Genomic DNA, 27,659 nt, shown 5'->3' with positions numbered 1-27,659 from the left:
AGTTTCATAAGTTCATTTTATTTTTTTGTTTGTTTGTCTTTATTGTTAATAACATTGTATTATGTGATACAGTTTTATAGGCACTGGGATTCCTCCTACCCCTCCCACAACCCTACCCCAATGGTGGATTCCTCCACCTTGCTGCATAATCACAGTTCAAGTTCAGTTGAGATTCCTTCATTGCAAGCATATACCTAGCATAGAGTCCAGCATCTTATTGTCCAGATAAGTTCAATGGCTTCTAGGGGAGACCTTCTCTGGTCTGAGGTAGAGCTAACAGAGTAAAGTCCCAGTCAGTTAAAAGCCCCAACAAAACATCAGCAACAATATACAATGTTACGCAATTGATTGACATAGCATTGACTAAACAATATGTTAAAAGTAACGCAAGTTCAATTTTTCACAACACATGGATTGAGACAGTATCAATGACAGGTTCAAAAACAAATAAACCAACCAACAAACAAAATTACTGGTTAAATTAAGGGACAAAACTTTTATACACAAATGTTTTGAATACTTGGATTGCTCTTAGTGCCATTAATTCCCACCTGATATCAATGTAATTAAAATTAATTGAACAATTTTTCAATGAGCTATTTTATTACATCAATTCTTAATTCTCAGTAACTTGGAAGCACTGGGGCTGGTTGCAAAAGCCAAAGAAGAGTGCCTGTGCTACTCGCCTCCCTTCCTCTCCCCGCCCCTCCACTTAGTTGACCAGAACCTCTGAGTTGGAAAGGACTAAGAGGGCAGTGAAAAACTAAACATTAGGAAATAACATCTTGTTTTCATCTTTATCAATAGACCAAAGTTCATTCAAAGTGCATCTAGCGCACCTGCTAGAGTACAGGTCAAGCACACGTGATGAGCAGGGAGTTCTATAACAGCCTGTGGTTGCCAGCTTCCACTTGTCTCGGGAAGAAGAGGAGGCTCCATGGATCCCACGGTGGTGCTGGTGCTTTGTCTCTCCTGCTTGCTTCTCTTTTCACTCTGGAAACAGAGCCATGGGAGAGGGAGCCTACCACCTGGTCCCACTCCTCTTCCAGTTGTTGGCAACATCCTACAGTTGGATTTTAAGGACGTTAGCAAATCCCTAACTAAAGTAAGTATGCATTATGATGTTTCAGTGTTTTGTAAAGGATAAGTAATCTACCCCAGGGTTCAAAAATTGTGTATGGTTGGAAGCTAATTACTAAAGTATTTTATTTCAAAGAAGCAATCCCTTGGGATTCAACATTTGATGTTGTGTTCTCAGAAATAGTTGGAAGAAAGTAATGGATTTGGTTGGTATAGAAGCTTTATAGCAGTAGTGTGGAGTCAAAACTATAAAATCCAGTATCTGTTTGTTTGTTTCACATTCTTTTCACTCAGTGGCTTAGTTTCCTTAACGTCGGTGGCAACAGAGTGTTTTGTGATTGCTGATTTTAGTGAAAATTCATCTAGTGTTTATTTCTTGTATCTGCTTTGATAACCAAACGAGTTAAACTTAAGGGAAGCAAATTGCTACTGATGTCCACCAAAACTCTATGGTTCTTCAATACAAGTGAATAAAAGAGAGAGTGAGGTAGGGTCTTCTGGGTGGTAATGGAATGCTTTCAGAGCTGCACAAAGCCACCGTCTGTGACAGAGAGCGCACAGTAGGGGTCAAATCATCTTTATATTGGGTCTGTGTGTTCTTGCTGTGCCTCAGTGGTGCCCACTCTCTGTATGCTTGTTACTCACATAGAGCTTTACTTGGCTGGGGTTTTGAGTTCCTGGGTGACTGTAAATCTAGTATTCCTATCTGCTGAGTCAGCTTCCCATGGTAGGTGGTTTGTAGGTGATCCAATTATTGTCATATTGCAGCTGAGTGGGAGGCCCTATCTTAAATGTGAGCCCTGATAAATTTTCAAGCATCAGTGTTGTTGAAGCATAGTCTAAATATGGACCTTCTATTTATTATTCATAAGACCTAGACATATAACTTCCATAATGTTGATGTTGTAATTGACAGAACAGGATGATTGACAGGCAGGTGTTCCTACAAGCTCAGTGATGCACGTAATGTAAACCAAGTGAGAATTTTTCTTTCCTCCCTCAGCTGTCAGAAGTCTATGGCCCTGTGTTCACTGTGTATTTGGGCATGAAGCCCACTGTGGTGATCCAAGGTTATGAAGCAGTGAAGGAAGCACTGGTTGATCTGGGAGAGGAGTTTTCTGGAAGAAGGAGAATGCCACTGAATGTAAAAGTTAATAAAGGATTGGGTTAGTGTTCACATCTGTTCGTTGTTCAGATACGTGTTTACATGTATCAAATGTGTATGCTTAATTTTATTTGTCAATATTTGCTTACATGTTGTCACATGAGTGTATGTTCACAAGCATGCTCACGTGTTACATATGTCTTTACATGCACATTGTCATAGGTGTGGTATTATGTGTGCGTGTGTGTGTGTGTGTGTGTGTGTGTGTGTGTTGGTGGTAACAATGGGGATTGTTAAGGTTGGTACAGACATTACGGGCTCCTCCTGTAAAGTTTTAATAAGCTGGTTTTTTCATACTCTTCTTGGATCCTCCTTAACTTTCCGTTTCTCCTTCTCTCAGGAGTTATTTTCAGCAATGGAAAGACATGGAAAGACACCCGGCGCTTCTCACTCATGACTCTGCGGAATTTCGGGATGGGGAAGAGGAGCATAGAGGAGCGAGTTCAGGAGGAGGCCCGCTGCCTTGTGGAGGAGCTGAGGAAAACCAATGGTGAGTGGCCCTTTATTTATTTTTTATTTCTTATATTAAAATCACGCTTATTTTAGTTTTTGGTGATTACATAGTTGAGAAGGATGTTCATATGCACCATTGATTGGGATGGCAGGTTGAGGATTGGGGGAAAAGTAGACAAGACGATAGCTTCCAAATTTTTTTTTCTACCTGTAATTGAGGGTAGAGGGGAGAGTAGGGAACCAATCAGTAATTGGCGTGGAGGACTGCCATGTGATGTCATCGTAGGATCTTGTGGCTGAACTTTTAAGTGTCCTTAAGAAACATCTTCCCTGTCTTGGATGGACTCATTGCAAGGATAGTGAGTGATTGCATTCTTTGTCCTGCTTTCATCTCCCTGGAGGAGCAGGGACTGTTTGAAGCAGAGTCCAGGGAGCTTTTGTGCATATTTCGCTGTTGTGCTTCACGTATTGATCATTATACAGTATGGGAATAAAAGCCTCATCAGACTATTTTCTGTTCTAATTTTGTTTTGGCACAGTCATTTTTCAGACAGAAAATAATACTTTTATTCCTGTACATAATTTTGGAACAATATTCTAGAACACATCACCAGGTGCATGATGGGAATGACTTGATTACACTATGATGGAGCATGAAAAGGCGTCAGATACTATCACTAATTGGTCTGCACTGGTAGTATGAACCTCCCATCATGACCTAAGAGATTTTTCAGGGGTTAAGCCTGTAGGGCTATGATTTTCATTGCCTAGCAATCTTTTTTTAAATTTTTAATCACATTTTATTATGTGATACAGTTTTATAGGCACTGGGATTCCCCCTACCCCTCCCACAACCCTACCTCCATTATGGATTCCTCCACCTTGCTGCATTAACCACAGTTCAAGTTCAATTGGGATTCCTTCATTGCAAGCATATACCTAGCATAGAGTTCAGCATCTTATTGTCCAGATAAGTTCAGCAGTTTCTAGGGGAGACCTTCTCTGGTCTGAGGTAGAGCTAACAGAGTAAAGTCCCAGTCAGTTAAAAGCCCCAACAAAACATCAGCAACAATATACAATGTTACGCAATTGATTGACATAGCATTGACTAAACAATATGTTAAAAGTAACGCAAGTTCAATTTTTCACAACACATGGATTGAGACAGTATCAATGACAGGTTCAAAAACAAATAAACCAACCAACAAACAAATAAAATTACTGGTTAAATTAAGGCAAACATGTGGTATCTAACCTTTTGGGATTCGCTCATTTCCCTTAGCATTATAGTTTCCAGTTGGGCCCATTTAGCCACAAAGAACTGCAATTTGTTTTTTTTAATAGCTGAGTAGTATTCCATGGAGTAGATGAACTAAAGCTTTCTTATCCAATCTTCTGCTGATGGGCATTTCGGTTGCTTCCATGTTTTTGCAATTACTGTTTGTGCTGCTATGAACATAGGGGTGCATGTTGGTTTGTTGTGAAACAGGTGTTTTGGATATATTCCTAGGAGTGGCCTAGCAATCTTTTAAAGCACTCAATATCTATCTGTTATTTAATTTCTTATCCATCTGTTACTTAATTCCTCATGCATTTGTTATTTAATTCCATATCATTTCTTTATATTCTCTCGATTCAATATGTTTAATTGTGTCATGATGTCAAATTTTTATACATCTAATATTTAGTTATGTCTTGGTTATAGCAATTTGATTCTTTTTTTTTTAAAGATATATTTATTTTTATTGGAAAGGCAGAAGTACAGAGAGGAGGAGAGACAGAGAGGAAGATCTTCCCTCCAGTGATTCACTCCCCATGCAATGGCAATGACTGGTACTGCGCCGACCTGAAGCCAGGAATCAGGAACTTCTTTCCGGGTCTCCCTCACCGGTGCAGGGTCCCAGTGCCCCAGACCGTCCTTGACTGCTTTCTCAGGCCACAGACGGGGAGCTGGAGGGAGGGCAGGGCTGCAGGGATTAAAACTGGCACCCATATGGGATTTTGCTGCTTTCAAGGCGAGGATCTTAACCTCTACACTATCGTGCTGGAGCCAACAATTTGATTCTAATGTTGCTCACCAAAGTGTGAAACACAAAGCAAATCTGAAAACCTTTTATCTTGTTGTGTATGTAAAATGATGAATTTGACCTCGGTGATGGTTACATTGAAAATTCATGTGACACACGATTCTGTTGATGGCTATGTAGCACAATTATCTGGAATTCCACAAGAGCACAGACTTAGTGTAAACAAAAGGAACAGCCTGGTTAGTGGTGCTGGGCATTGTTCCTTGGTTTAGAAGTACATTTCCTCCCACCTCAAAGTCTCGAAGGACGGGATTCCTCAATTTACAATAGTGTTTGCCATGTTATTTTTAATGTAATTTGTCTAACTTCATTGTAATTTGAGGCAAACAAGTCTTGGTCAATTTTTATTTGGGCTGTTTTCCCTGGCTTCCATGAGTTCTAGCTGTCCTTGTTTGTTTCATCAAACCCATGAATTGTGTCAACCCTTTCTCTTCTTCGTGTTCCTCACTCTGCAGTTTCTACACCCATTTTCCTTAATTATTGAATATGTGCAAAAATCCCTCACCATTTCTTCCTTATTGACTGTTCTGTTTCAGGGTAGATATGATTGCACACTGATAACAGGTGTTATTCGTTGTTTTAGGGGTGGCCTCTAAGGTTTTCTGTTTGGCCTCCAAATAACATTGACTTGGGGTCAGAGTCCTGCACACAGAGGCTGTGATGTTTCCTCTGGCATTGGGTGTTCCTGAAGCTGGAAGACTGTCATTCAATAAGGGATGAGGTCAACAGTCCTTTCTGGGAAGGGGAGTGGTGTTGTTCTCAGCACTTTGAAGATGATGCTGATCAGGTAATTTGTAAATAGTTACTGTCTTAGAGTCTAAAATCACCTGTGTTTCATAGTTCAAAGTGTAGGAGGTTTGTATGACTTTTCTAATAGTGCTTAAAAATGTTTTCCTCTTTAGCCTCACCATGTGACCCCACCTTTATCCTGGGTGCTGCTCCGTGCAATGTGATCTGCTCTGTGATTTTCCAGAGCCGTTTTGAGTATAAAGACCAGAAATTTCTTAACTTGATGGCAAAATTCAATGAAAACTTCAGGCTTGCTAATTCTCTGAGTTTACAGGTGAGATGCTGCTTCTCTGTTTCTAATAACGTTCCTCTCTTCACAGACAAGCTCAGAATTGTAACTTGCAGTGCAGTTCTCCACTTTTCAACATTTGGTTTGCAACATGTTTTATAGCAGTTTGTGAGGAAGTTAAATTCTGTCTAGGGATATTTCTTTTTCAATTTAGGCAAAGACTCTTATTTCATGCTTTTCTTTTGATTAGGTATTTGCATAGTGACGTTTTCTAGACTGTTAAAATTTTGTATCTGTTACTCTTTGTGTTCCACACCTTCTCTGTGCCCTTACCTTGTTTGCGGTTGGCATTGACAGAGATGAAACTTCAAGTGAAAGCGAAAAATGGGAAACAGAGAATATTCATTACATATATACAATGAGAAAGAGAGCAAGTATGAAATGGCATATATATAGAGAGAGAGAGGAAGAGAGAGAGAGAAATAGACAAAATGAATAAAGGAAGGAAGGGGAGGACAAAAAAGTGAGAAAGTGGAAAGAAGGTCTGGATCTGTGCTGGTGCTCTTTTGACCTCTCTTTAATATGTTGATCATCTGAACCTCAGTGTCAGTAACAGGTGAAAGAAAGCTCAGGATTCACAAGCCTTTTTTCAGTTTTTTAAAAAAAGTATTAAAAATTTATTTCTTTGAGTTTTCTTGAATGGCTGAGTCTTGGAGAGACTCAGGATTAGATACACACGAAATGTCTGTCTTCTGATTCCCTCTTTGAACACCTGCAACAGCAAAAGTGTGCCAACTGAAGTCAGGACTCTGGGACATGGTTGAGTTTTTCTGTGGGTGGCATGGATGCAAGTATTGAGGCATCACCTGCTGCCTCCCAGTGGATGTATTACCAGGAAGGTGAGAGTGGCAGTTGTTTTGGGACATGAGCAGAGACTAAAGTTAGGAATATGTTCCATGTGAAATTTTATTCAGTAACAAAATAATGATTGGAAATACAGACATAGAGAGGAAATACAGGGAGAAAAATTTTTTTGTCCACTAGTCCACTACCCAGGTGACCACAGCGGCATAAGCTGAGCCGATCTGAAGCCAGGAGCCAGGAGCTTCATCTAGGTCTCCTGCGCAGGTGCAGGATCCCAAGGCCTAGGGCCATCCTATACTGCTTTCCAGGTCACAAGTAGGGAGCTGTGTGGGAAGTGGTTCAACTGGGTGTCTCTACAGGATCCTAGCAAATATAAGGTGAAGATTTAATTGTTTGGATGTTGTCCTGGGCCTTCAAATTAAATCTCAAAATGTATCTAATGCCCACTCCCCAATTATTTTGTTTTAAACTAAAAAATGTGTCTTACAATTTTTAGGCTATATGTCTAATGAAATGAAGGAAAAAAAAACTATGCCGTTGAATTATAAGCTCTGATGATCTAATTGACACTATATTCATTAAACAATAGCTATACGTTTGACAAATTGTGGCTATGGCATTCTAAAGCAGAAGGGTTCTTATTAATGTTAAGCAACTCTTTGACAGATTATTTACAATTGTCTGTGCACTCGAGGTGACCTCTATCTTTGCTCTCTCTCCTGCTAAGAACTGTAGTGCTTTTCTGTTGGGTTTGGAACCTTCAGTTACCTGATCGACCAGGTCCATCAGTAGCTTACAGAACCAACAGCAGTATGGAAGCTGCCCAAACAATTTTCTCCAAAATTACTTCCTGTCCTGGGTCTATAATGTTACAGCTGTTATCCATGATAACTTACAAAAATAATATAATTGCCACCAACATCATAGGTACCTCAAAATTTGTTGTATTTGAATCATAATTTCCACCTGGTCAAAATTTTCGTGTGCATATCCTGGTTGTCAGCTACTACTCTAAGCATGACTATTCATATCATCTCCACACCTTCTACCCACCGTTACCCCCTCCATAAGTTCCCTTGCTCCCACCACCTCCGTTATAGTAGCCTCCTGCTTCTCCCGAATTTCCACTTAGTCAGAATTACCTCAACCAAAGACGATGTTTCCTTTGGATTCAAATTGTCACATCCACCCCTGTGTCCTCTTGGTGATCCAGCAGCTGAATGTGTCTCTTGTTCAGAAAAGGCCATTTTCACCTCAAAACAAGCTCACTAATCTTCTGATGTTTTTGAACAATAATGTTATCAGTGTTGTCATGATCCTTACAGGTTACCAATGCAAACGCACTCTTGGCTTCTGCCTCCCATTCTTAATTCTGTACCTCCAGTCTTTGCATAGGTTTGTATGTAGTTTCAGGTGTTATGCTTCTGTGTGTTCCTACATAACACCAACAACAGTCTTCACTGTTAGGTGGGCACCAGGTTGCAGAAGATCCATTCTGGATACAGCTTCCTGGTGCCACCCCATCCCCATGTACCTTGTGTGTTTGAGCAACCATGGCCGCATCCACCTCTGCTACACAGGAGCAAGATCATAATGTCAAAGGCCCTGGAAGGTTTCATCTGAAGTTCTCTAAGTACCTCACCCTCGGTGAACATGCCTGATTTCTCAAAATGTTCTCTCAAACCACAAGTGCCATATTTAGGCCTTACTTTCCTCATTTTGTTCTAGTGTGATATGTTTCACAGCTCCTTTCTTAGCCTGTGTCTGGCCTGGATATATTTGCAGTTTGGTAAATTTTTCAGTAATTGGGCACTTCTGAATGCCCTGATTGACCATTTTATTCTGTCCTCCACTCTTTTTCTTTCCATTTCAGTGTTGTAATGTGTGGATCAGTTGTAAAGTTTTGTTGTAGGTTTTCCATTTTTCTTACAATTTTTGGAGGAAAGTCTGTTTCTTTGCACCTGAGTAAATAGAAAATTAGATGTAAATGAAGACGAATGTCTTGGGTCATCCTGCAGATGTTCTTTGGGAGATTTAGAACGGAGACACAACCTCTTTATCTGGAACCACAGACCAGAGTCCCACACTGAGATCAGTGCTGCCCTTCCCAAACCACTGTTCATTCCTGAAGGATAGAGGCGATAATGGCAAATAACAGAACACAAGGCTTTTTGCACATTTTAAGGTGTTTTTCTTTCCTACAACTTTCTATTTTTCCCATGAATTTTGGCTATGGTCTAGAGTTCTGATAAAGCTGAATCAGGGTGTTTCAGGCTGGTTTTGCTTGGTTTCACAGAATGTGGAGAAATGGGGCTTTTGATCTGTCTGCTATACCTTCTTTGTTGAAAGCAAATGGTGAAATGACTGGCTCATCACAGTTCTGTTCGTATTGTAATATTCTAGAAGTCTTCTTGGAAATAGAATTGAGCCCTTTATATAAGAGATGTCTGGAAATGGTGCTTAAGTTCAAACCCACGGCTGGTGGATTTTACATCAGAATTGACAGCCCATTTTCTTGGAGGTCCTTCTGTGGTTGACCACCTGCCCACACATGACTCTCCCTACACAGCCAGGGTTCCTGTTGAAAGCTTTTGGTTCTCCCATATGTGTCTACTATATGACTAAGAGACCTTTTGCTTGTATTACCCTGCAAGGCCCCAACTAGGGCTGTTAAGGAGTCTGAATGGGAGCAAAGATGCTAGCTGGAATCTTTGAATGTGTGGGCATGTTGATAAAGCAAGGTTTACTGGCAAAATGATTGTTTTGCGATGAATGATTCAAGAAAAATATTATAATTTTTGTCCTCTGATGATGTGCAGGCACATTTTATGATTTACAGACGTAACGTAAGCACTCTAGTGCCTAAATTTTCATCTACAAAAATGCTGGTCTGAATTCCTTGGTATCCTCATATATCCCCCATTCACACAACAGTGATTCTATTACTGAGGCTACATGCTTAACATAGACACAGCAGTGTCTGAGCTTGGTACCTGCTTGACAAGCCTTTCTTCCTTTCACAATTCTTTACATAGTGTAAATGTTGCATTTGCACCAGTACATATGTTGAGTTTGCAGGAAAGAGTTGGTGTATTAAGTAAAAACTAAAATGAGGATCATGAAATTAACAAGTGTGTAAAGAGCTTATTGTCATCTTTGATCATGGGACCAGGGCTTTCTTCTTTACCTTTCTCCATAACCCTTACCAAGGGTTAATCTACACAAATACTCCAATGGTGCTGTTCAAGGTAGAGATGCTTTTCTCTAGGAAAGTTTTAATTTATAGTTTTGTGTGTTGTTTATGTCTTTAATAAATGTGCTAAAATTACTTTTATAATTATCTTTTTAAGATGTGCAATATGTTTCCTATTCTTGCTCATTTTCTTCCTGGGAGTCCCAATAAAGTAGTTAACAACATTATTTACATTAAAAAATATGTTTTGGAAAAAGTAAAAGAACATCAAGGATCTCTGGACATTAACAATCCTCGGGACTTCATTGATTGTTTCCTGATCAAAATGGAACAGGTAAAATGTCATTTATTTGTCTACATTTTATGGATTATTGTTAATTTTTGTACTTATTGGGAATATCCAAATGATCAGGTAAGTAATATGTAGCCACCATTGTAGTTACCTGATGTACTTAAGGATCATGACTAAGTGTCCTGGATGAGTTAAAATGAGCTGTTTACTAGAACATATAGAGTTATTTGGATGATAATTATCTGAAATCACAAAAAGTGTATATGCCTTAGCTAATATGGAAATCAAATTAAAAAATTAAAATATCCAACATAAATTGGGTCTGCTTATATTCCCATGTTACAGAGTATGGGATAATATGAATAAAGGTTTTTTTCTTTCCTTTTTTTTGTTAGAATGTGACTGTCAGTAAAGTTATATTATAAAAACCAATTTTACATTTCATAGTGCATTTCCTTGGGCTCAGCAATTTCCCCTTCTACTCATTTCATTTCTCCTTCCTAGCACAACTGTTGTTCCCTGTGTTATCATGACAGTATTGTCCCTCAGCATCTGTCACCAGCCCATCATTCTGCTATGTGTGTGTATCCTGTTATTGTGGTTAGTCAATGGTAGACAGTCCAGCACCCTGCTGTCAAGATATATTTAACAGTTATACTGGGAGTCCTTCTTTTAGTGAATCAAGGACTTAATCTAGCCAGGTTACTTGTATGTCTGAATGTTTATGTTTTTATAAAAGTTATTTGAATGTCAGAGTTAAATAGAGTAGGAAAGACAGACAGATAGGAGGCAGAGGGAAAGAGAAGGAGGCTTGCAGGAAGGGAGAGAAATGAGAGATAAGAGAGAAACAGATTCATCCTGAGAGTGTGGCCAGGACAAATCAAGAAGCCAAGAATTCAGTCTTAGTGTCCCCAAGAGGATGGCCAGGTCCAACTAACTGGGTTAGCACCTCCTTCTCCTGGTGTGTATTAGTAGCAAACTGGGATTTGGACTCTACCACACTGTAATTGGTATCTTTGTTGTGCCACTTCTGTCACTCTGCCAAAACTCACCTCTCTCTTTCATTTTTCAGGGTTTGCTAGTTGGGGAAAGTCCCTTTTAAATTTACTTTTATGTGTTTTTTCTTTTATTTTTATTTTTTCAGGGTTTGAATACATTGTTCTGCCATGAGTTGTCCACTTGAAAAATTCACTGATAGTCTCACCTGAGTTTCATTGTGTATAGGAAGTCAGTTTTCCCTAGATGATTTTAAAATGATGCATACATTCAGGCAACCTGTTTGTGATTTGGGTTGGTGCTAGTTGTCTTGGTGTATCATTTCTCATGTTCTTTGTTATTTTCTGAACTGGATTTTAAATTCTGACTATTGTTGGCCAAATTTGTGTGAATACTTTTCAGTTCTTTTGTATTAGTAGTCTTGATCTCATCTGCTGTCAGACCTATCAATTTGAACTTCTTAGTTTCAGTCATGCTAATCCTGGACTATATGATTTATTTTTGAATCTTTCAGCCACTTTCATCTTTGAAGGAATTCTCCACTTATTCATGTGTTCATATCTTACCTTCTTTCCCATGGTCAGCACTTTTATAATGCCATTTTGAGTTTTGTGTCAGATAAGTCACATATTTCCTTTTTGCTATTATTGATTTCTGTGATAGAGCTTACTATTTTTGGGGGGTGTAGATGTATCTATTATTGATTTTCCTGGATTCCTTGTGTTGGTTTCTATGCAGTCTCTTTAGATTGGCCATATGAACAAGAAGTTTCTCACCCATCTGTCTGGATAGCCATTCTCAGAAGTCATGTGTTTTATGTTTTTCATGAGTTGTTTCTGTTTTCAGTGCTCACTAGGAGGTGAGGATGTGCTTTTTGTCCTGTAGTGCTACAAGGTAGTGAAGATAGAAGACGGACTGTGGAGATGCAGCTGTACATGCGGAGGTTAGATACACATTCCAGGTCATGTATCCTCCCAGTGGGGCTGAGAGTGGCTGTCTGTTCTTCATTCTCTTTCCATTTTCTGGAAAGAGGATTTGTAGAAACTCTCTGTACTCATGTTCTGAATGCTCTGTTATCCCTGTCTGGGAGACACTGTTGGAATTGGATCCATTGTATTTGTATATCTTTGTGTTCTGTGACCTCAGAAAATTGGGAATGAGAAGGCCCAGGCTATTGTGGAAACAGGTAGTTGATGATGCAGGAGAATCATAAATATTGTGGCAGTCAGTGCCTGCATAATTCCTCTGCAGGATGAAAGGGTACGTCCCTAGAAACATAGGGCATGTAGGCATTTCTGTGTAAAATTGCTACTTCATTGTTTGGTTTGGAAAGACATACTTCTTGAGTTATTGAATTAAGAAACACAACATGGAACCTTTGTGTGTTTGGTATAAAATCTTGTCTCCTCAGGAAGGAAGTCAGTGCTTGGGTATGCTTCTGGCTTGTGTGACACAGTGCATGGGATGGGATTGATGCCTGGTTTTTCACAGCAGTTTGTGCCTGTTTTATGTGGATATGTTCAGTTGTTGTGGTTTCTCAAATAATGTTGCTTTATCTTGTATGGAATTAATTTGTAAATTTGTATTTATTTAGAAAATGCATAGATAGTGGGAAACAAAGGGCCTCCATTGTGTTGGTTTCATATACATAAGACTGCAATCTTTCTAATCTAGCTTATAATATTTTTTCAACATAATGCTAATTTCTGTGTATTAAGATTTTTTTGGACCGCAAAGACAGTGAAAATATCTTGTATCAGATTATATATTTTTGAATTGGCACCATTAGACCTGTTCCCATGGATTCAGGTATATGAAATTTTTGCTGCCACATTTAATTCGGATGCCTTCCCAGTGAGGCTGAAACACTCACGTTCCCAGTTGACATCTGTACCATCTCCTGGTCTTATACTCACACAAGAGTTTAAGAGAGAGAAAAGAGGATGTGACATCCAGAGGTGATTCTTATGTTATTTGTAAGATTTATGTTCATTGGGCAACCCAGCTGCAGGAGAGGCTGGGAAACACAATTTCAAGGCAAGCAACAGATGATGAATTAAAGCAAAGCAAAGAAAATTGGTTAAATCAACACATTCTAGGCTATACCATGTCATTATTGTAACATTTTTATTTTTTTAAAAATCAGAAAAAATTTATTCGTGATGTTGTTTACATAGTTTGCAAGGAAGCATGCCCCCTGAGGACCACTGATTCTTGTGGGGAGGGTTGAGGGGAGAGGGAAAGTGGCTTGGATGAATTCTTCCAATTTTGCTTTTCTTCCTTTTCCTTGTGTATCTTGTGGGTTGGGAGGGAAGGTGCTGTGGCTGCTCCCATCTGCCAAACTACATCATTACCTGGGAATGTGGGAGGTCTGCTTGATGTCATCTTGGAAACCCCAATGTAGAGAGGAATTTTCTGAAGGGATTGCTTGAGTAGTTTTGATGGTGCTGAACGCTGCTGGATCATTGCTCCAAGTTTGAGAAAACCCTCCTAAGGTTCTTTGGTGACAAAGTCCATGCCCGTGCATCCACTCACTCAGACACTTGCTGACAAGTTGTCTAGCGTATGCTGTTATCCATCTTCTGAGAAGGCACTTGAATTCCTCTGCTGGCCTAGACGATCTTGCAGTCTTGTGGCCCAAATATACCTGAGTGTGCCATCCACTGTGAATGCATCAGCAATCAAGGAGGTCCAGTCCCAACACATACATTCCAAGGTTGGATCATGAATCCAATGCTCTTCCCTTTTGCTAAAGTTTTGTGTCCAGTGATCTAGTTTTGCAGTCCTCCAAGAAACCTCATCAGGGACGACCACAGATTCTTGAATGAGACAGCCTCAACAGGGCCCAGTTCAGTCTGTCACCCACATCAGACTGTACAAGCACTAGAGATTATAGTTGTCTGGTAGTTCTGTCCCCAATCCTATGTCTTATGCAAACCTATGTGCGCTGTAGTTCAGCCAACCCAACTTGCCACAGACCTGTCTTGTACACATCTGGGGGAACTGCATCCTATTTGGATGACTTCACAAATACCCCCACCTTGCCCATAATCAGCCCCAGTTCCTGTGTGTTTTAGTATGTTCACGAGACTCTTTTGGCTCATGCCACATCCCAGTCGGGCTCTTGTATACACCTATGGGTGTACACCTATTGGTGAAGCTTAACTCATCATTCTACAGGTTCCACCCAAAATAGATCTGGGCAGCCCTCAAACCTGATGGCCAGCAGATCAAGAACTCTAGTAGTGGCACATCACGTGCCATTTTGTACAGTGTGGCAAAGGGTTTAAGATTGTAGGGACAACAGTGACCTGCACATGTGCTGATCTCAACGAGAACTCACTGAGCTCAGTGCATTGCAGTGGCCCCACAGGAAAATAATGCTGACTATGGAATCGTGTGAGTCAAAATTAGACCCTATGGCCTTCAGACCTAACAGCTAACAGGTTATGGTAAGATCAGCACCACAGACAACCTAGCTGTACAGGACTCTTGGTGTCTCCCTATTCCTGGGACCTGTTCTAACTGAAAGTGGGAGAAAGGTTGTACAGACAATGGTGTAGCCTCAGCACGGTATCACAGAGGTGGATTCTGGTGAGCCAGGAGCTGGGGCTACAGAAACCACTGTGGAAATCTAACGTAAGAACCCAGACATGGAACTCGCCAGAGGGAGTGACACAACTAACTGCCAACAAAGAGCCAAGTACCAACTGCAATAAGTAAAATCAAGCTGTAGACCTGTGAGTGACACAGCTTCAACACCTGCCCCAAGGAGAAGACTCTGCTAAGCAGAAGCACAATGACTAAGAACAAAAGAAGAGACAAAGGCACAATGAACATTACTGAATATTCTCCTGCAAAGGAACAAAACCCTTTGCCAATCTCAGAGTTAACTAAGGAAGACATCAAGAAATGGGGGATACAGAAATCAAGACACTTGTTATAAAACTTCTTATCAAAAACAGGAAGCACATAAAGCATGCCTCAAGGGATTTAAGGAATATGTCACACTGAAAATGAATCAAATGAAAGCTGATCTATTAGAAAAGAAAAATAAAGTGGAACAAATGAAAGGTACAGTGTAGAGACTCCAAAATAGAATCAAGGAGGCAGAAGAAAAAAAATCTCAGAATTTGAAAATATTACTTGTCACACTGGGAAAACAAACAAACAAACAAAAAGCTGGAAGCAGAGCTGGATGAGGCCAAAAAGTATTCAAGAATTAAGAGACACTACTAAAAGGCCAAACAAATATAAGAGTTATGGGAGTCCTAGAAGGTGCAGAAAGAGAAGCTGGGTTTACAAATGTGTTTAATGAAATAATAAGGGAAAACTTCCCTAATCCAGAGAAAGAATTGGGAAACAGCACTCAGGAGGAGTGCAGAACTCTCAACAAAAGTTGACCAAATCCATTGTCATCACGATATATGTTTGTCATGCTCTCTTCAATTGAACATAAGGAAAAGATTCTTAAATGCGCATGTGAAAAAAATCAGTTGACATATAAAGGAATGCCAACTAAACTCACAGGAGACCTCTCACAGGGAACTCTACCGACAAGAAGAGAATGGAGTGACATGATGTTCCAGATTCTAAAAGAAAAAAATTGTCAGCCCAGGATATTCAGCAAAGTTTTCCTTTGTCTTTGAAAATGAAATAAAATTCTTCCACAGTAAAGAAAAGTTAAAAGAATTTGCCTCTTCCAAACCTGCTCTACAAATGATACTTCAAGATGTTCTCTTGACAGAGAAGAGGAATAACACCCACCAAAACCAAAGGCAAATGTGAAAAACATCCAAGTAAAGTAACAACAGAAGACCAAATCAATGAACAACCCACTGCTAAAATGACAGGACCAAATTACCACCTATTTGTATTAACCCTGAATGTAAATGGCTTAAAATAATCAAGCATCATAGATTAGTGGACTGGAATAAAAAAAACCCCATCTATTTGTTGCCTATAGAAGACACATTTCACCAGCAAAGATCAGCAGAAACTATATCTCATGATTTTGATTTTTTTGTTAGTTTCATCTCTTCAAAACACCTTCTCCTGCTTAAATTCTTCAATGACTCATAGATCATACACTAGCATCATTTTCTTCACAAAGGTTCTTGATTTTCTTTTTCATTCCTTCAGTGATATATTAGTCATTCAGTAGCATGTTATTTAACACATGGCGTGTTTAATTTCTTTTTTCTTTCTGTTGTTGATTTTTTTGTGGCTTTTCATTTAAGGGGATGTATAGAAAATGTGTAATGGAGAATATTATACTTAGTAGCATTTTATGTAACTTCATGGCATTGTAAATTTCTATATTTTTTTCTGTTGTTGATTTTGTATAGTAGCTTGTCATTTAAGGGGATGTAAAGTAACTGTGTAATGGAGACTATCATATTCAGATGTGAGGATACAATGTAGTATGCATCTCTACTTCCAGACAAAGATTGGCTTCCAATGAAACTGTTTACTATATCTTGACAATAGGATGATGGTTCTCTGGCATTGCAAATGCCAGCAATGATGAACGTATGACTGTTAATGAACTATACTACAGTAACAATTTAGGGGAACTCAGTGAGAGGGTGGGAATTTGGGAGGATACAAGGGAAATCCCAGGACATATGCAAGTGTATCATAAATTGATAATAATACTAATCATTAAAAGAAGTAAAATAAAAAAAACCCCTGTACTTTGGGGGGATCATTAGATGTAAAGCAGCCAGGATACAATGCAGTGTACATGTGGGATGCCAGCTTTCTTCAAAATGGGTTTAACCTCAAAGCCACAATGATGACATTCTGTTTAATTTTATAAGTCAAATTCCTTCTATCTGTTCATATTGAGTTTTTTTGGTTAAGTTTTAAGCTTCTGTGTAGTGGTGAAAACATATAGTGATTATCTTTCTGTATCTAACTGCTTTTAGATGTCTTCTAGTTCCAAGCAGCTAGAAGTGTTGTAATGCTGCCCTTTCCAATTTATTAGATTGACTATTTTTCAGAAGGCAGATCTTTTTTTTTAATCCTAAATGTGATGCAATGTGCCTGCACAAAATTATATTTGCAAATAATTTCTAGGAAAAGCACAACCCACAGAGTGAGTTCACTATTGACAATCTGTTGGTTACGGTGATTGATTTGTTTGCTGCGGGAACGGAGACGACCAGCACCACCCTGAGATATGGGCTCCTGCTCCTGCTGAAGTACCCTGAGGTCACAGGTATGAGCACTGGGAGGGAGCATGGTAGGATCAGCAGAGACAGGGAAGCTGGGCCTTAGCCTGCACTTGTTTCTCTCAGGGAGCTTAGTCATTGAGATGCCATGCTGGCAGCTGCAGTGTGTGCTGCTCTGATGGAGGATACCATGAGAACAGTTTGAACGACAGGGAGCATGACTGGGGCAATGAAGACATGAGAGCAGTAATCAATGTCATAAAGCTCAGGACAGTGACAACAGCTGTGGATAAAGCATCTGGACTCCATGGAGGGGTTTGCCGCAGACACAGGCTTCAGGAACTGCCCTGGGACTGTCTTCTGTTTTTCTCTGAGAGCAGAACCGTTTGAATGGCTGGTAGTCTTTCAGAGGTCTTTCATTAGTTTGTCAACTTAGTTTTCTTATGCTGGGACAGCATACTCCAAGACAGAAAGTTTATGTACTTATTGTAGTGGATGTGCCAGGAACTTGAGGAAATGACCAGAGAAAATTTCCACATGCTGGAAAGTATATTGAAAGGAATAATTTATAACAAATGTGTATGCATTTTAGGCAGATAATGTGTATAAGGGATTTATTAACCTAGCAAATTGAGTATAATAGAATTTCATGTATTTATATGTTATACCAACCATTTTTATCTTTACTGGCTTCTGTTTTGGTATATTGGATTATGTTTTCTTCGTTCAGAAAAATAATTGAAACTGTGGTAACTGAATCACATTTGAGAATCCTTCCTGGATGGTTCATCTCACCCACTTAGAGCAGATGAGGGGATCCCCAGTGCTGTGAGAGATTGAAGCTCCAGCCTAAGTGCTGTCAGAGCAAGGCGAAACCTGTGGAAAGGCCTGCAGGTGCTGCCATCTGCAAGGAAAGTTCTCACCATAAATTAAATTAAATAGATGAATATATCCACCCAGACACAGGGTCCTGGCACTTCAGAAGACTAAGATTCAAGGGAAATCATAAAGAAATTCATCCAGAGGCAAATGGGTATATGAGAGTCTATATAAAACCTGAGGACGAGAATGGCATTAAAATCCACGACTAGCGACTAGCTTTTTTACTTCCTGAGTCTTATTAATAATAATCCATTTTCTGCTTTCCTTTCTCAGACAGAGTCTAGAGGGTATGCTAGGTGTTGGCAGCTGAAATCACGTGAAAGGGAGTCATGGGCCCAGGAAAAAGGAGAGCTCATGCTGGAAGTTGAGAAGGCCAGGAAGGGTGTGGGGCACAGACCTGGAAGCACCACTTCACAGTGGGCCAGGGCATGATGTGTGTGTGAGGGGAGACGCCCAGGCCTAAGAGAACTGATTGTTTGCCTGCTGCTGTCAGTTATGAGAATAATTAATTCTAGCAGTTTTGAAACACATATGAGCATTTGCAAGGAGTTCTAAATTAGTATCTGAAACTGGGGTTTGAAATCAACAGTTTAAGCTTGAATGTACATAAGATGAAATGAGACCTTAGTTGTCCATAATCAAGGAGCTGAAGCCACAGTGATGTGTGGGGTGAACACTGATGTAGCAGAAACTGCACTGTAAACACTGGAGAAACGGAGTGAGGGAAGAGCCCGTGTGCATGCATGTCTGTAGGTGGGTCACCTTGACACTCTGTATGATGAGGGGTGGAGAGAGCTGTCCTCAAGTCTCCTGGCTGCAAGTACAGAAATTAGTTAAGACAGATAAAATCAGCAGTTAGAGTCACTATTTACAAATGTGAATATGGTTCTAAGAAATCTAAAGTAGACATTTTATGTTCTCAATGGTCCATATTTAGGTATATATTGAGAGCGGATCAACCCAGCATCTTAAAGATATAGCTAAGGTTTAGTGTTTTTTAATGTGCCAAATACAATTAGACATGAAATCCTCTTTGATGCCTCTTGAAATGTGCATACATGCAACATTACATACACATACTCACACTTAATGGAATATATGTCGGGCTTAGATAGTATAATTTATATTTAATTTTGGTTTTTAAGACCTATTTAAAATTTTTTAAAAAAAAAATGTAATTATTGGGAAGACAGATTGACAGAAAAGGAGACACAAAAATCTTTCTTCTATTGGTTCTGCCCCGTAATGGTTGCAATGAATGGAGTTGAGCAGATCTGAAGCCTGCAGCCTGGATCTTCTTTGGGATCTCCCATGTGGGTGCAGGGTCCAGAGGCTTTGTGCCATCCTCTACTGCTTTTCCAATCCACAATCAGGGTACTTGATGGAAAGTGGAATTGCCATGACATAAACTGATGCCTATATCTGAACCTGACATTGAAACTGGGTGATTAAGAAATTTTGCCCGGCCCTAAAATCTGATTTTATGAGAAAGTGAGAGAGAGAGTGAGAGATAGAAAGAGAAACAACAGAGTGAGAGAGAGAGAGAGAGAGAGAGAGAGAGAGAGAGAGAGAGAGAGAAAGAGGATGTATTTAAATATCTTCCAGTATAACTTCTCTGGCCAGACCAGCTTGCAGCTATGCGGCAGGAGTTTCATATGGGATGGGAAGTGGGGACAGGTTGGAGCAGCCTAGTCTGGATATAAGTTGATGTCCACAAAAGATGTCCAACTGCATGGGTGGCCTCTACTCAGTAAGCAGCAATGCTGTCTCCAATATACTATAATTAGTGCGAAATGAATAGACCTAGATCACATTATGCCATAACAGGTACCAAATCCAGCTTAACACTGGGAGTAAGTTCTGGTGTTGTGTGGCACAATGAATAAGTACAGTGCATGAGGATTTACTATGTCTTTATATACAAATGAAAGAAGGGAGGTTGATGGCTGTAAACCCAAAGTCATGACCAAAGAGAACAATGTCTTGATCAGGACATACTCTATATAGATATCTGAATTTCCATGAATACATGTAATAAAAAAATGTTAATTGGAAATTTACAAAATACTTGGTGATTGAAGTATAAACTAATGTGAATTACAAAATACATGCATAAAATTATCAGAGTGTATCCCATAAATATGCATAATTGCATTGTAATCAAAAGCAAAAGAAATGTGATCAAAATTTTGGAAGAATCTCCAGCAGTATTTCTAATCAATCATGTTTGCTGATCGCAAATGAAAGAGTCCATGTTGCAAATAAACTCACACTAAACACACATATCCATATTTACAATCTTATCTGTTTACAGAATTCTATTTACAAATAGTATATTTACAAATACTATTCATTAGTGTTCCAGAAAAATATTTACTTCCTTTAAAAAAATATAGTAACTACCATGTCCCATGTGTCAATATATTTTTTGTGTTTTAAAGATTTATTTATTTGAAGGTTAATTTAGATTAGTACTTCATCAAGTGAATGAAATATATATATATTACTTCAAGTGTGCATATATCTGAAAAAGCTAAATACATTTTCAGGGAACACAGTCCAAGTCCCTGCCCAGTTTCTCAGAGGAAGAATTTCCCATAAAGCTCCTGTGTCTGCTACAGTGATGCTTTCTGTGCACTCTGATCTTCAGGGCTGTTGGACACCTGCCTCCTGCTTCACTCAGCCCTCACCTGCTGTGAGACATGGGTTGTGCTGATCCTAGTCCCTGACTCCTCCCTTGTGTCTTCTCAGCTAAAGTGCAGGAGGAGATTGAGCGTGTGATCGGCAGACACCGGAGCCCCTGCATGCAGGACAGGAGCCGCATGCCCTACACGGACGCTGTCATCCACGAGATCCAGAGATACATTGACCTCGTCCCTCTTAGTGTGCCCCATGCAGTGACCTGTGACGTTAAATTCAGGAACTACCTCATCCCCAAGGTAAGTTTGTTCTTCCTACACCACAGGTCTGTGATCTTGACATTCTTCAACTCAGAGAAGGGTTTCAGCCTTGCACTAGCACAGCCTGAGAGCAGTGTGAGCCTCTTAAGTGGGGTGTCTTGATAGATTGATTTGTACTGTTTGTGGTTTACAGCTATTAACAGCTGCATAAGGCCCAGAGTTGTGGCATAGTGAGTGACTGCTCTGTCTGTTAGTCAGCAGCTCACATGTGCAACAGGTGTCATGGCTGTTCCACTTCAGCTCAACTCCCTGCCTGTAGTAGCAGTCAGTAGCAGGGGCCCCAAGTCCTAGGGTCCCAGCACCAACAAGGTGTGTCCTGGCTCTGGCTGCTGTGCCTCTGATGAGTGGACCAGTGGATAGAAGCTTTTCTTTTCTTCCTTGTCACCTTAGCTCCTGCCATGCTTTACTATTCTTATTCTCTTTCTGTATGTTTCAAAGATAGTTAACTGAATATTATAAACAAAAATCTTCCAAAACACATCTGGATTTATGGAGCCTTAGAATTTTTCTCTACTTTGTAAACATCTAGGTGCTTACAATTCCATGTGACCGTTAAATGCACCAGCTTATCAACTTCCAAAACTCTTTTAGGATTTCTATCAGAGTGGTATTACATTTTAGATTGATTTGGAATAAATTGAATTTTCCAGGTCATTGATTTTTTTCCAACTCATACTTAAGCCCCTATGTTTTGAAGATGATTAGTTTTCACCACTATTGTTCTAATTTCATTACTCTGACCAGCACAGATAAAATTTTCCCGTGTGAACAGATACTTTTCAGTTGATTATAGTACTTTTGAAAATAGCTTCATAAGTTCAGTGGCCTCTTGGGGAGACCTTCTCTAGTCTGAAGATAGGGCTAACAGAGTAAAGATCCGTTCAGTTAAAAGCCCCAACAAAACCTCAGTGTCAATATCTGGACAATAAGACGCTGGACTTTATGCTAGGTATGTGTTTGCAAGGAACGAATCTCAACTGAACTTGAACTGTGGTTATGCAACAAGGTGGAGGAATCCACCATGAGGGGAGGGGTATGGGAGGAGTGGGGGGAACCCCCAGTGCCTATAAAACAGTATCACATAATACAATGTAAACAACAATAAATAAAAAAAAAGAAAATAGCTTCATAGATTACTTGTTTCTGGTATATGGAAATACAACTAATTGTTTTTTTATGTTATATGACATGTAGTCATCTTCAATACATTTGTGTTTAATAAAATGTTGTGGGTCCATGTGTACTTTTTATGCATAGAATTATTCAATTTGTTGCAGTATCTTTCTTCTGTTCACTTCTCCTTATTGCAATACTATCCTGGAATGATTTCTAGGACTGTGTTTAGCAGAAGTTGTGAGTGTGGGCATCCTTGTTGCATTGCTGAGTTTAGGAGACGTGGAGGTTTAACGTGGTTTAGTGAGAATGCTTATGATATATTTTGAGGAATTTTATCCTAGCTGGGAATTTCTCCCCTTTGTCCTATTTCCTTTTTGTAATGAGTGCATATATAGTGAATTAAGTGCATTCTCTGCTTCTATAAATATAGCCATTTATTCAGGACTGCCTTTATGTAATATGTAATCAATAAATATAGGAAGTGCTGACATATTATCTTGCACTGAATCCTATGCATCCTGAGCAATCCTACAATGCTGTCACATTGATTGCACAAGGTATATTAGCATAAATATGTGTATCTCCTCAAGTACATGAAAAAATTCAAAATTCTTTCATTTTCTTTAAATTAAGATATACAGTACATTTTTTTAAAAATCTAGGGTCAACTGCTGTGCAATAGAAGATCAGATGAGAGCAGCAAGTGAGGGCAGACACCCAAGTGAAGGCTTGCTGGAATGCAGAATGGTCTGAGGAGTGATTAGCACCGAGTTCCCAAGTCTCAGTACATCAAACAATATTGGAGGGAAATCATTGTTCTTGAGCTTCAACTCATCCTGGTTATTGCATGCTTTGACTGAAATGACACTATATTCCTTTGCACATGGGTTTTCTCATCTACAGATCAAAGGGATTTTAAAATGATGTCCATCCTTTCTTCCCATTCCTTGACTTCTTCGGGATTCCGTGTCTATATCTGTTTTATCCAGGGCACACAAATATTCCCATCTCTGAGTTCTGTGCTGCATGACCACAAAGAATTCCCCAACCCAGAGGAGTTTGACCCTGGCCACTTCCTGGACAAGAGTGGCAACTTTAAGAGAAGTGATTACTTCATGCCTTTTTCAGCAGGTAAGAATTTATTTCCATGTGAACACAGGGTACGGGATAGATTTTTGTAATTAGCAGGTGGTTTGCCTTGGGGAGGTGGTACATGTGCTCTTTGTGCATGATCAGAAGTCCCACTCTTTGTGTCTGTGTGTCTTTCTTGCTAATAATAGTAACATCCAGTTAGTAGGATTTTGAGATGTGTCTGAGGCATTCTTCCCAACTAAGAAACCTGTAATACAGGATAGTTGAATTCTGCCTGCAATGTCTGAGTTCTTATTAATGGATCCTTATTTTATAAGTGTAGAAAAAGAAATAGGGAGTGATATTCAGTAGTGACCTTGATTCAATGGATCAAGAAGGAAAAGGAGACATAGAGGGAGCACTTGTGCTCACTGCACCATGAAGAGGCAGAGACATGAGACATAGTTTCCTAAAGGAGCATAGGGGAAGAGCTTGTTAGGTCATTGGAACAGCATGGAAATGCAGGGTGGACTAAGGTTGACACAGATGGGTTACACCTAGAGCTGAGTGGAGGATGCTTAGACTCAAAGGAGTGATACTGAACACAACCGAGAACAGATTATGAGGGTCGAGCACAGCCATTTGGACCTCATTCTTGCGTATGGATATGAGAATCATTTATAGTTTTAAATGAGAGCGTATCCTGTGTGAACATATGGTTTTACACTGTTCTGATGGAAGGAAAATAGTTGTCTAATATTCTGCAGAGTTTAAAATATTTATTATTAATTTATTGGAAAGCAGATTTACAGAGAGAATGGACTGCGGTCTGTTGGCTTATGCCTTCAGTGTTTGCAATTGCTGGAGCTGAGCTGAGCTGAGCTGAAGCCAGTGGCCAGGAGTTTCTTCTGGGTCCTCCGTGTGGGTGCTGGTTACCAGGGCTTTGTGCTATCCTCTTCCTCTTTCCAGGCCACAAGCAGGTGCTTAGATAGGAAGTCAGGCAACCAGGCTAAGAACCGTTGCCTATATGAGATTACAGTGTGTGCAGGCAAGGATCTGGGATACTCTGCCTGGAGTTCTGCCTGAATGTTGCATGGATATGAGTACATTAATTTAAGCTAGCAGAAAAAAATTTAAAACATTTGTTTTGATCTAAATTTTTGCTATTCATGCATTATATTGGTCTTTAATACTTCATTAAAATGCATAATGTCGAAGGTTTCTGATGGCTTTAACAGTTCTTAAGCTTTAATAAACTTTGCATTCCATTTGATCAAACTTTTTTGATGTTCATGTGTGAATATGCTCTCTTCATCCCATCTTCCTTTAACCCATTGCCCACAATGTGTGTCTCTTAAAATATTGTATAAACTTGGAGTGGTTATATTGTGGTAATACTTAATTAAATATGTCACATGTAATGATAGTCAAGAAGCATTTGTTGAGTGAGTGATGACAGATGTTACATGACACAATCTGTATAGCAATTGTTCATTATTCTTTCCATGTGTATATCCCATCACCCTCCCAGCTAGCCTGTCTTCCACCCACCCACCCTTCAATTCAGTCATTAGTCACTTAGTTACTGAATGCTTCTTTGGATCATTTCCACTCAATGTTTAGATGAAAAACCTTCTGTGCTTGTTATTTTTAGGAAAGCGAGCGTGTGTGGGAGAGGCCCTGGCCCGCATGGAGCTGTTTCTGTTCCTGACCACCATCTTACAGAACTTTACCCTGAAGCCTCATGTTGATGTAAAGGACCTTGACACCACTCCACTTGTTAGCGGGTTAGGCCGTGTGCCCCGTTCTTACAAGCTCAGCTTCATTCCTGTCTAAAGAGGGCAGGTCACAGGGCTGCTGTGCTGTGCTGTGGTCTACAGCTGCCCTCTTGCAGGTGCCCTGGACCCCTTCCCCCAGCAAGGGTTCCTTGTATGCTCTGTACTCTGACATGTCCTCAGTTCTCCAGATCTAATCTCCATCTGGAAGCTTTCTGGATCCTCCATTAATGTCTGCTTGCTATTCTTGGCAGCTTGTAATTTCTGAATTGATGACCACTTGTTTCAGTCCCTGCCTGATGTTGATTTATTAATACATGAGCACTGTGGAATTGTGGGAGATGATTGGCATTGGACAATTCAAACATAGCTTTCTTAAGTGTCCGGAATAAAACCATTATTAACTGTTAAATCAGTTTTTGAGATTTTTTTCTTTTGCAAATAATGTGAGTAAGAAATGCAAGAAAATCAAGTCCCAGGAGACCACGGTGGTCCTTATAATGACAGCACAAAGATGCTGAAAGTGAACTAGAAAATGAACGCCTTGTCATCTATACGTATTAGATATTCGTGTGAAAGAGAGAAACTGTCAACGTATAGGGGAATAATATTGAACAATATTGAAAATAAAATTAAAAAAAATAAAAGCTGTATGTATGCATTCACCTTAGGAAATTCTAGAAAAAGGAATAAATTATGTTCAGTTGAATAAATATATAGGTAAACATGTAAATACATGTATTCTCATAGATGAACTGTATCCTGGAGACCAGTAAGTTGGGAAGTGAAGATACATTGTGTATGCATTTCTACTCCTGAAGAAAAGGGGACTCCCAGTGAAAGTGTTACATATACGGGAAAGAATGGTGGTGCCGTCTTAAGGGAAATCCCTGTGCCCATGGGACTGTATCACGAGAAAATATGATAGTTGTGCAGAACTGCATTTTTGACTTCTCATGTTATCCAGCTATTACACTCCCTAGTTTTTATCCAGATAAATTGAAATCTACGAAAATCCCTCACAAGGTTGCTTGTAACAGGTTTCTATATCATTTCCAGAAATTGAAAGCCATCAAGATATTCTGTAATAACTGAATGACTAAACAAATTACAGTAATCCAAATAATTGAATTGTTTGAGTTTGAATTTGAAAATGCTTGAATTTGCCTGGCTTTATTGACATTATTGTCCATGTATCTGTGGTGTTAGGTGTAGTACATGTTGGATTATTTCTAGTAAAATCGTTTTTTTTTTCTTTTTACTAAAAGATTAACTAATTTATTTGAGAATCAAAGTTAGAGCAAGCAAGCGAGAGAGAGAGCGCTGTTCATGGAAGTTTCCTACATGGGTGCCGGAAGCCAAGCACTTGGACCATCCTCTGATGCTTTCTCAGGCACATTAGCTGTGTTGGAAGTGGAGTAGGCAAGACATAATCCAGTACCCATATGGTATCCTGGTGCTACAGGTGGTGGATAACTTGCAATGCAAGAGCACTGGCTCTTCTAATTCATTTCTTGTCCTTTATGATTTATATGACTTCTTACAGTAGTAGTTATTTACTTGATGGCTAATAACTCATATGTATTTAAACTGATTCCACTGATACTGGTATAAATAATAATAGTATTGTATTTGGGAATCATAAAATGATTGAGGAATTAAATGTATCATAAGTATAAATATGAAAGAATGAATATGAGAGAACAGCTAGGAATAAGTTTTGTAAGTAGGCACAATATCTATGATGTAGTATAGTGGATTTGGAAAGTGCATTTGGATTTATTGTATTTTATTGTTTGCTTGACATAACTTTTGTTTTTATGCTTAAAGCTACATTTTAATGAATACATATGTTTGCACATAATTTTAGGGGGTAGTATGATTTTTGTTGTTTGTTTTTAAAAATATTTTAAGAATAGATTTAATGAATTTCATAGATATGAATTCAACTATGTTATAGTTTCCTTCCTCCCTTCTTTCTCCCTCCTCTTTCCTTAGGTTCCTTCTGATTTTGTGCAGCAGCATACTTTCAGATCCAGGGCCTCAGTGTTCCTTTGATTAGAAAGTGTTTCACAGGGGTTCAGACAAGGGTTAAAGACAAGAAGCCAACCAGAAGATGACAGTTCAGCTCCATGTTCATTGAGGTTTTTTTGCTTGCTTATTGTAAATGCATATTAAAAGCTTTGTGGAGGCTATTACAAAAGCAAATACAAGCAGTATGTTCAGGAAGAAGAGAAAATGGAATGGCAAGACATACTCAGTTAAAACTACTGAGGGCAGAAGCAGCATTACAAGCAAAAATGGAAGCAAATAACAAGAGCAATTAGTAGGAAAAAGCAACAAAATTAGAAATTAATCCAGCTATATTAACATCCATTCAAACATCACTGAATGCACCAATTAAAAGGAGTCTTTCAGAGTGGAAAAAAATTTAATTTTGGGTATAAGAGATCCACTTGAAATATAGATACATAAGTGAAAAGTAATAGAGGCTAACGCTTGTCAAAAAGTAAAAGCTGTAATTTCTGTAT

At 39.3% G+C, this 27,659-nt stretch overlaps 1 protein-coding gene across 4 annotated transcripts; it reads left to right on the top strand.

Moving 5' to 3' along the window:
• The first annotated feature begins 937 nt into the window (after positions 1 to 937).
• LOC121164021 (cytochrome P450 2C14-like) lies at positions 938 to 25,534 on the top strand. Of its 4 annotated transcripts, none has more exons than XM_040991871.1 (10): positions 938 to 1,105; positions 2,084 to 2,246; positions 2,586 to 2,735; positions 5,688 to 5,848; positions 10,018 to 10,194; positions 14,522 to 14,530; positions 17,248 to 17,371; positions 20,958 to 21,145; positions 23,272 to 23,413; positions 25,008 to 25,534. In XM_040991871.1, the coding sequence occupies exons 1-10, from the start codon at positions 938 to 940 to the stop codon at positions 25,187 to 25,189; spliced, it is 1,464 nt and encodes a 487-aa protein (XP_040847805.1). In that variant the 3' UTR covers positions 25,190 to 25,534. The 4 variants fall into 4 exon arrangements, with proteins under 4 accessions (XP_040847805.1, XP_040847804.1, XP_040847803.1 ...); XM_040991870.1 differs by lacking the exon at positions 14,522 to 14,530 and adding an exon at positions 12,509 to 12,528 and having other exon boundaries at positions 17,250 to 17,371; XM_040991869.1 differs by lacking the exon at positions 14,522 to 14,530 and having other exon boundaries at positions 17,230 to 17,371.
• The last annotated feature ends 2,125 nt before the right edge of the window (positions 25,535 to 27,659 follow it).

This window comes from Ochotona curzoniae, unplaced genomic scaffold, assembly GCF_017591425.1.
Source record: "Ochotona curzoniae isolate NIBS_2020 unplaced genomic scaffold, NIBS_Ocur_1.0 contig_66, whole genome shotgun sequence".
NCBI lineage: Eukaryota > Metazoa > Chordata > Mammalia > Lagomorpha > Ochotonidae > Ochotona > Ochotona curzoniae.
Note: the sequence above shows the minus strand (reverse complement) of the source record. Positions and strands in the feature narration are given on the sequence as shown.

Bases quoted from the DNA above. Each gene is read 5' to 3' on its own strand.
- LOC121164021 (XM_040991869.1), top strand. From the start codon at position 938: ATGGATCCCACGGTGGTGCTGGTGCTTTGTCTCTCCTGCTTGCTTCTC. The intron at 2,247-2,585 runs GTTAGTGTTCAC...TCCTTCTCTCAG, and splicing joins AAAAGTTAATAAAGGATTGG to GAGTTATTTTCAGCAATGGA. The intron at 5,849-10,017 runs GTGAGATGCTGC...TATCTTTTTAAG, and splicing joins CTAATTCTCTGAGTTTACAG to ATGTGCAATATGTTTCCTAT.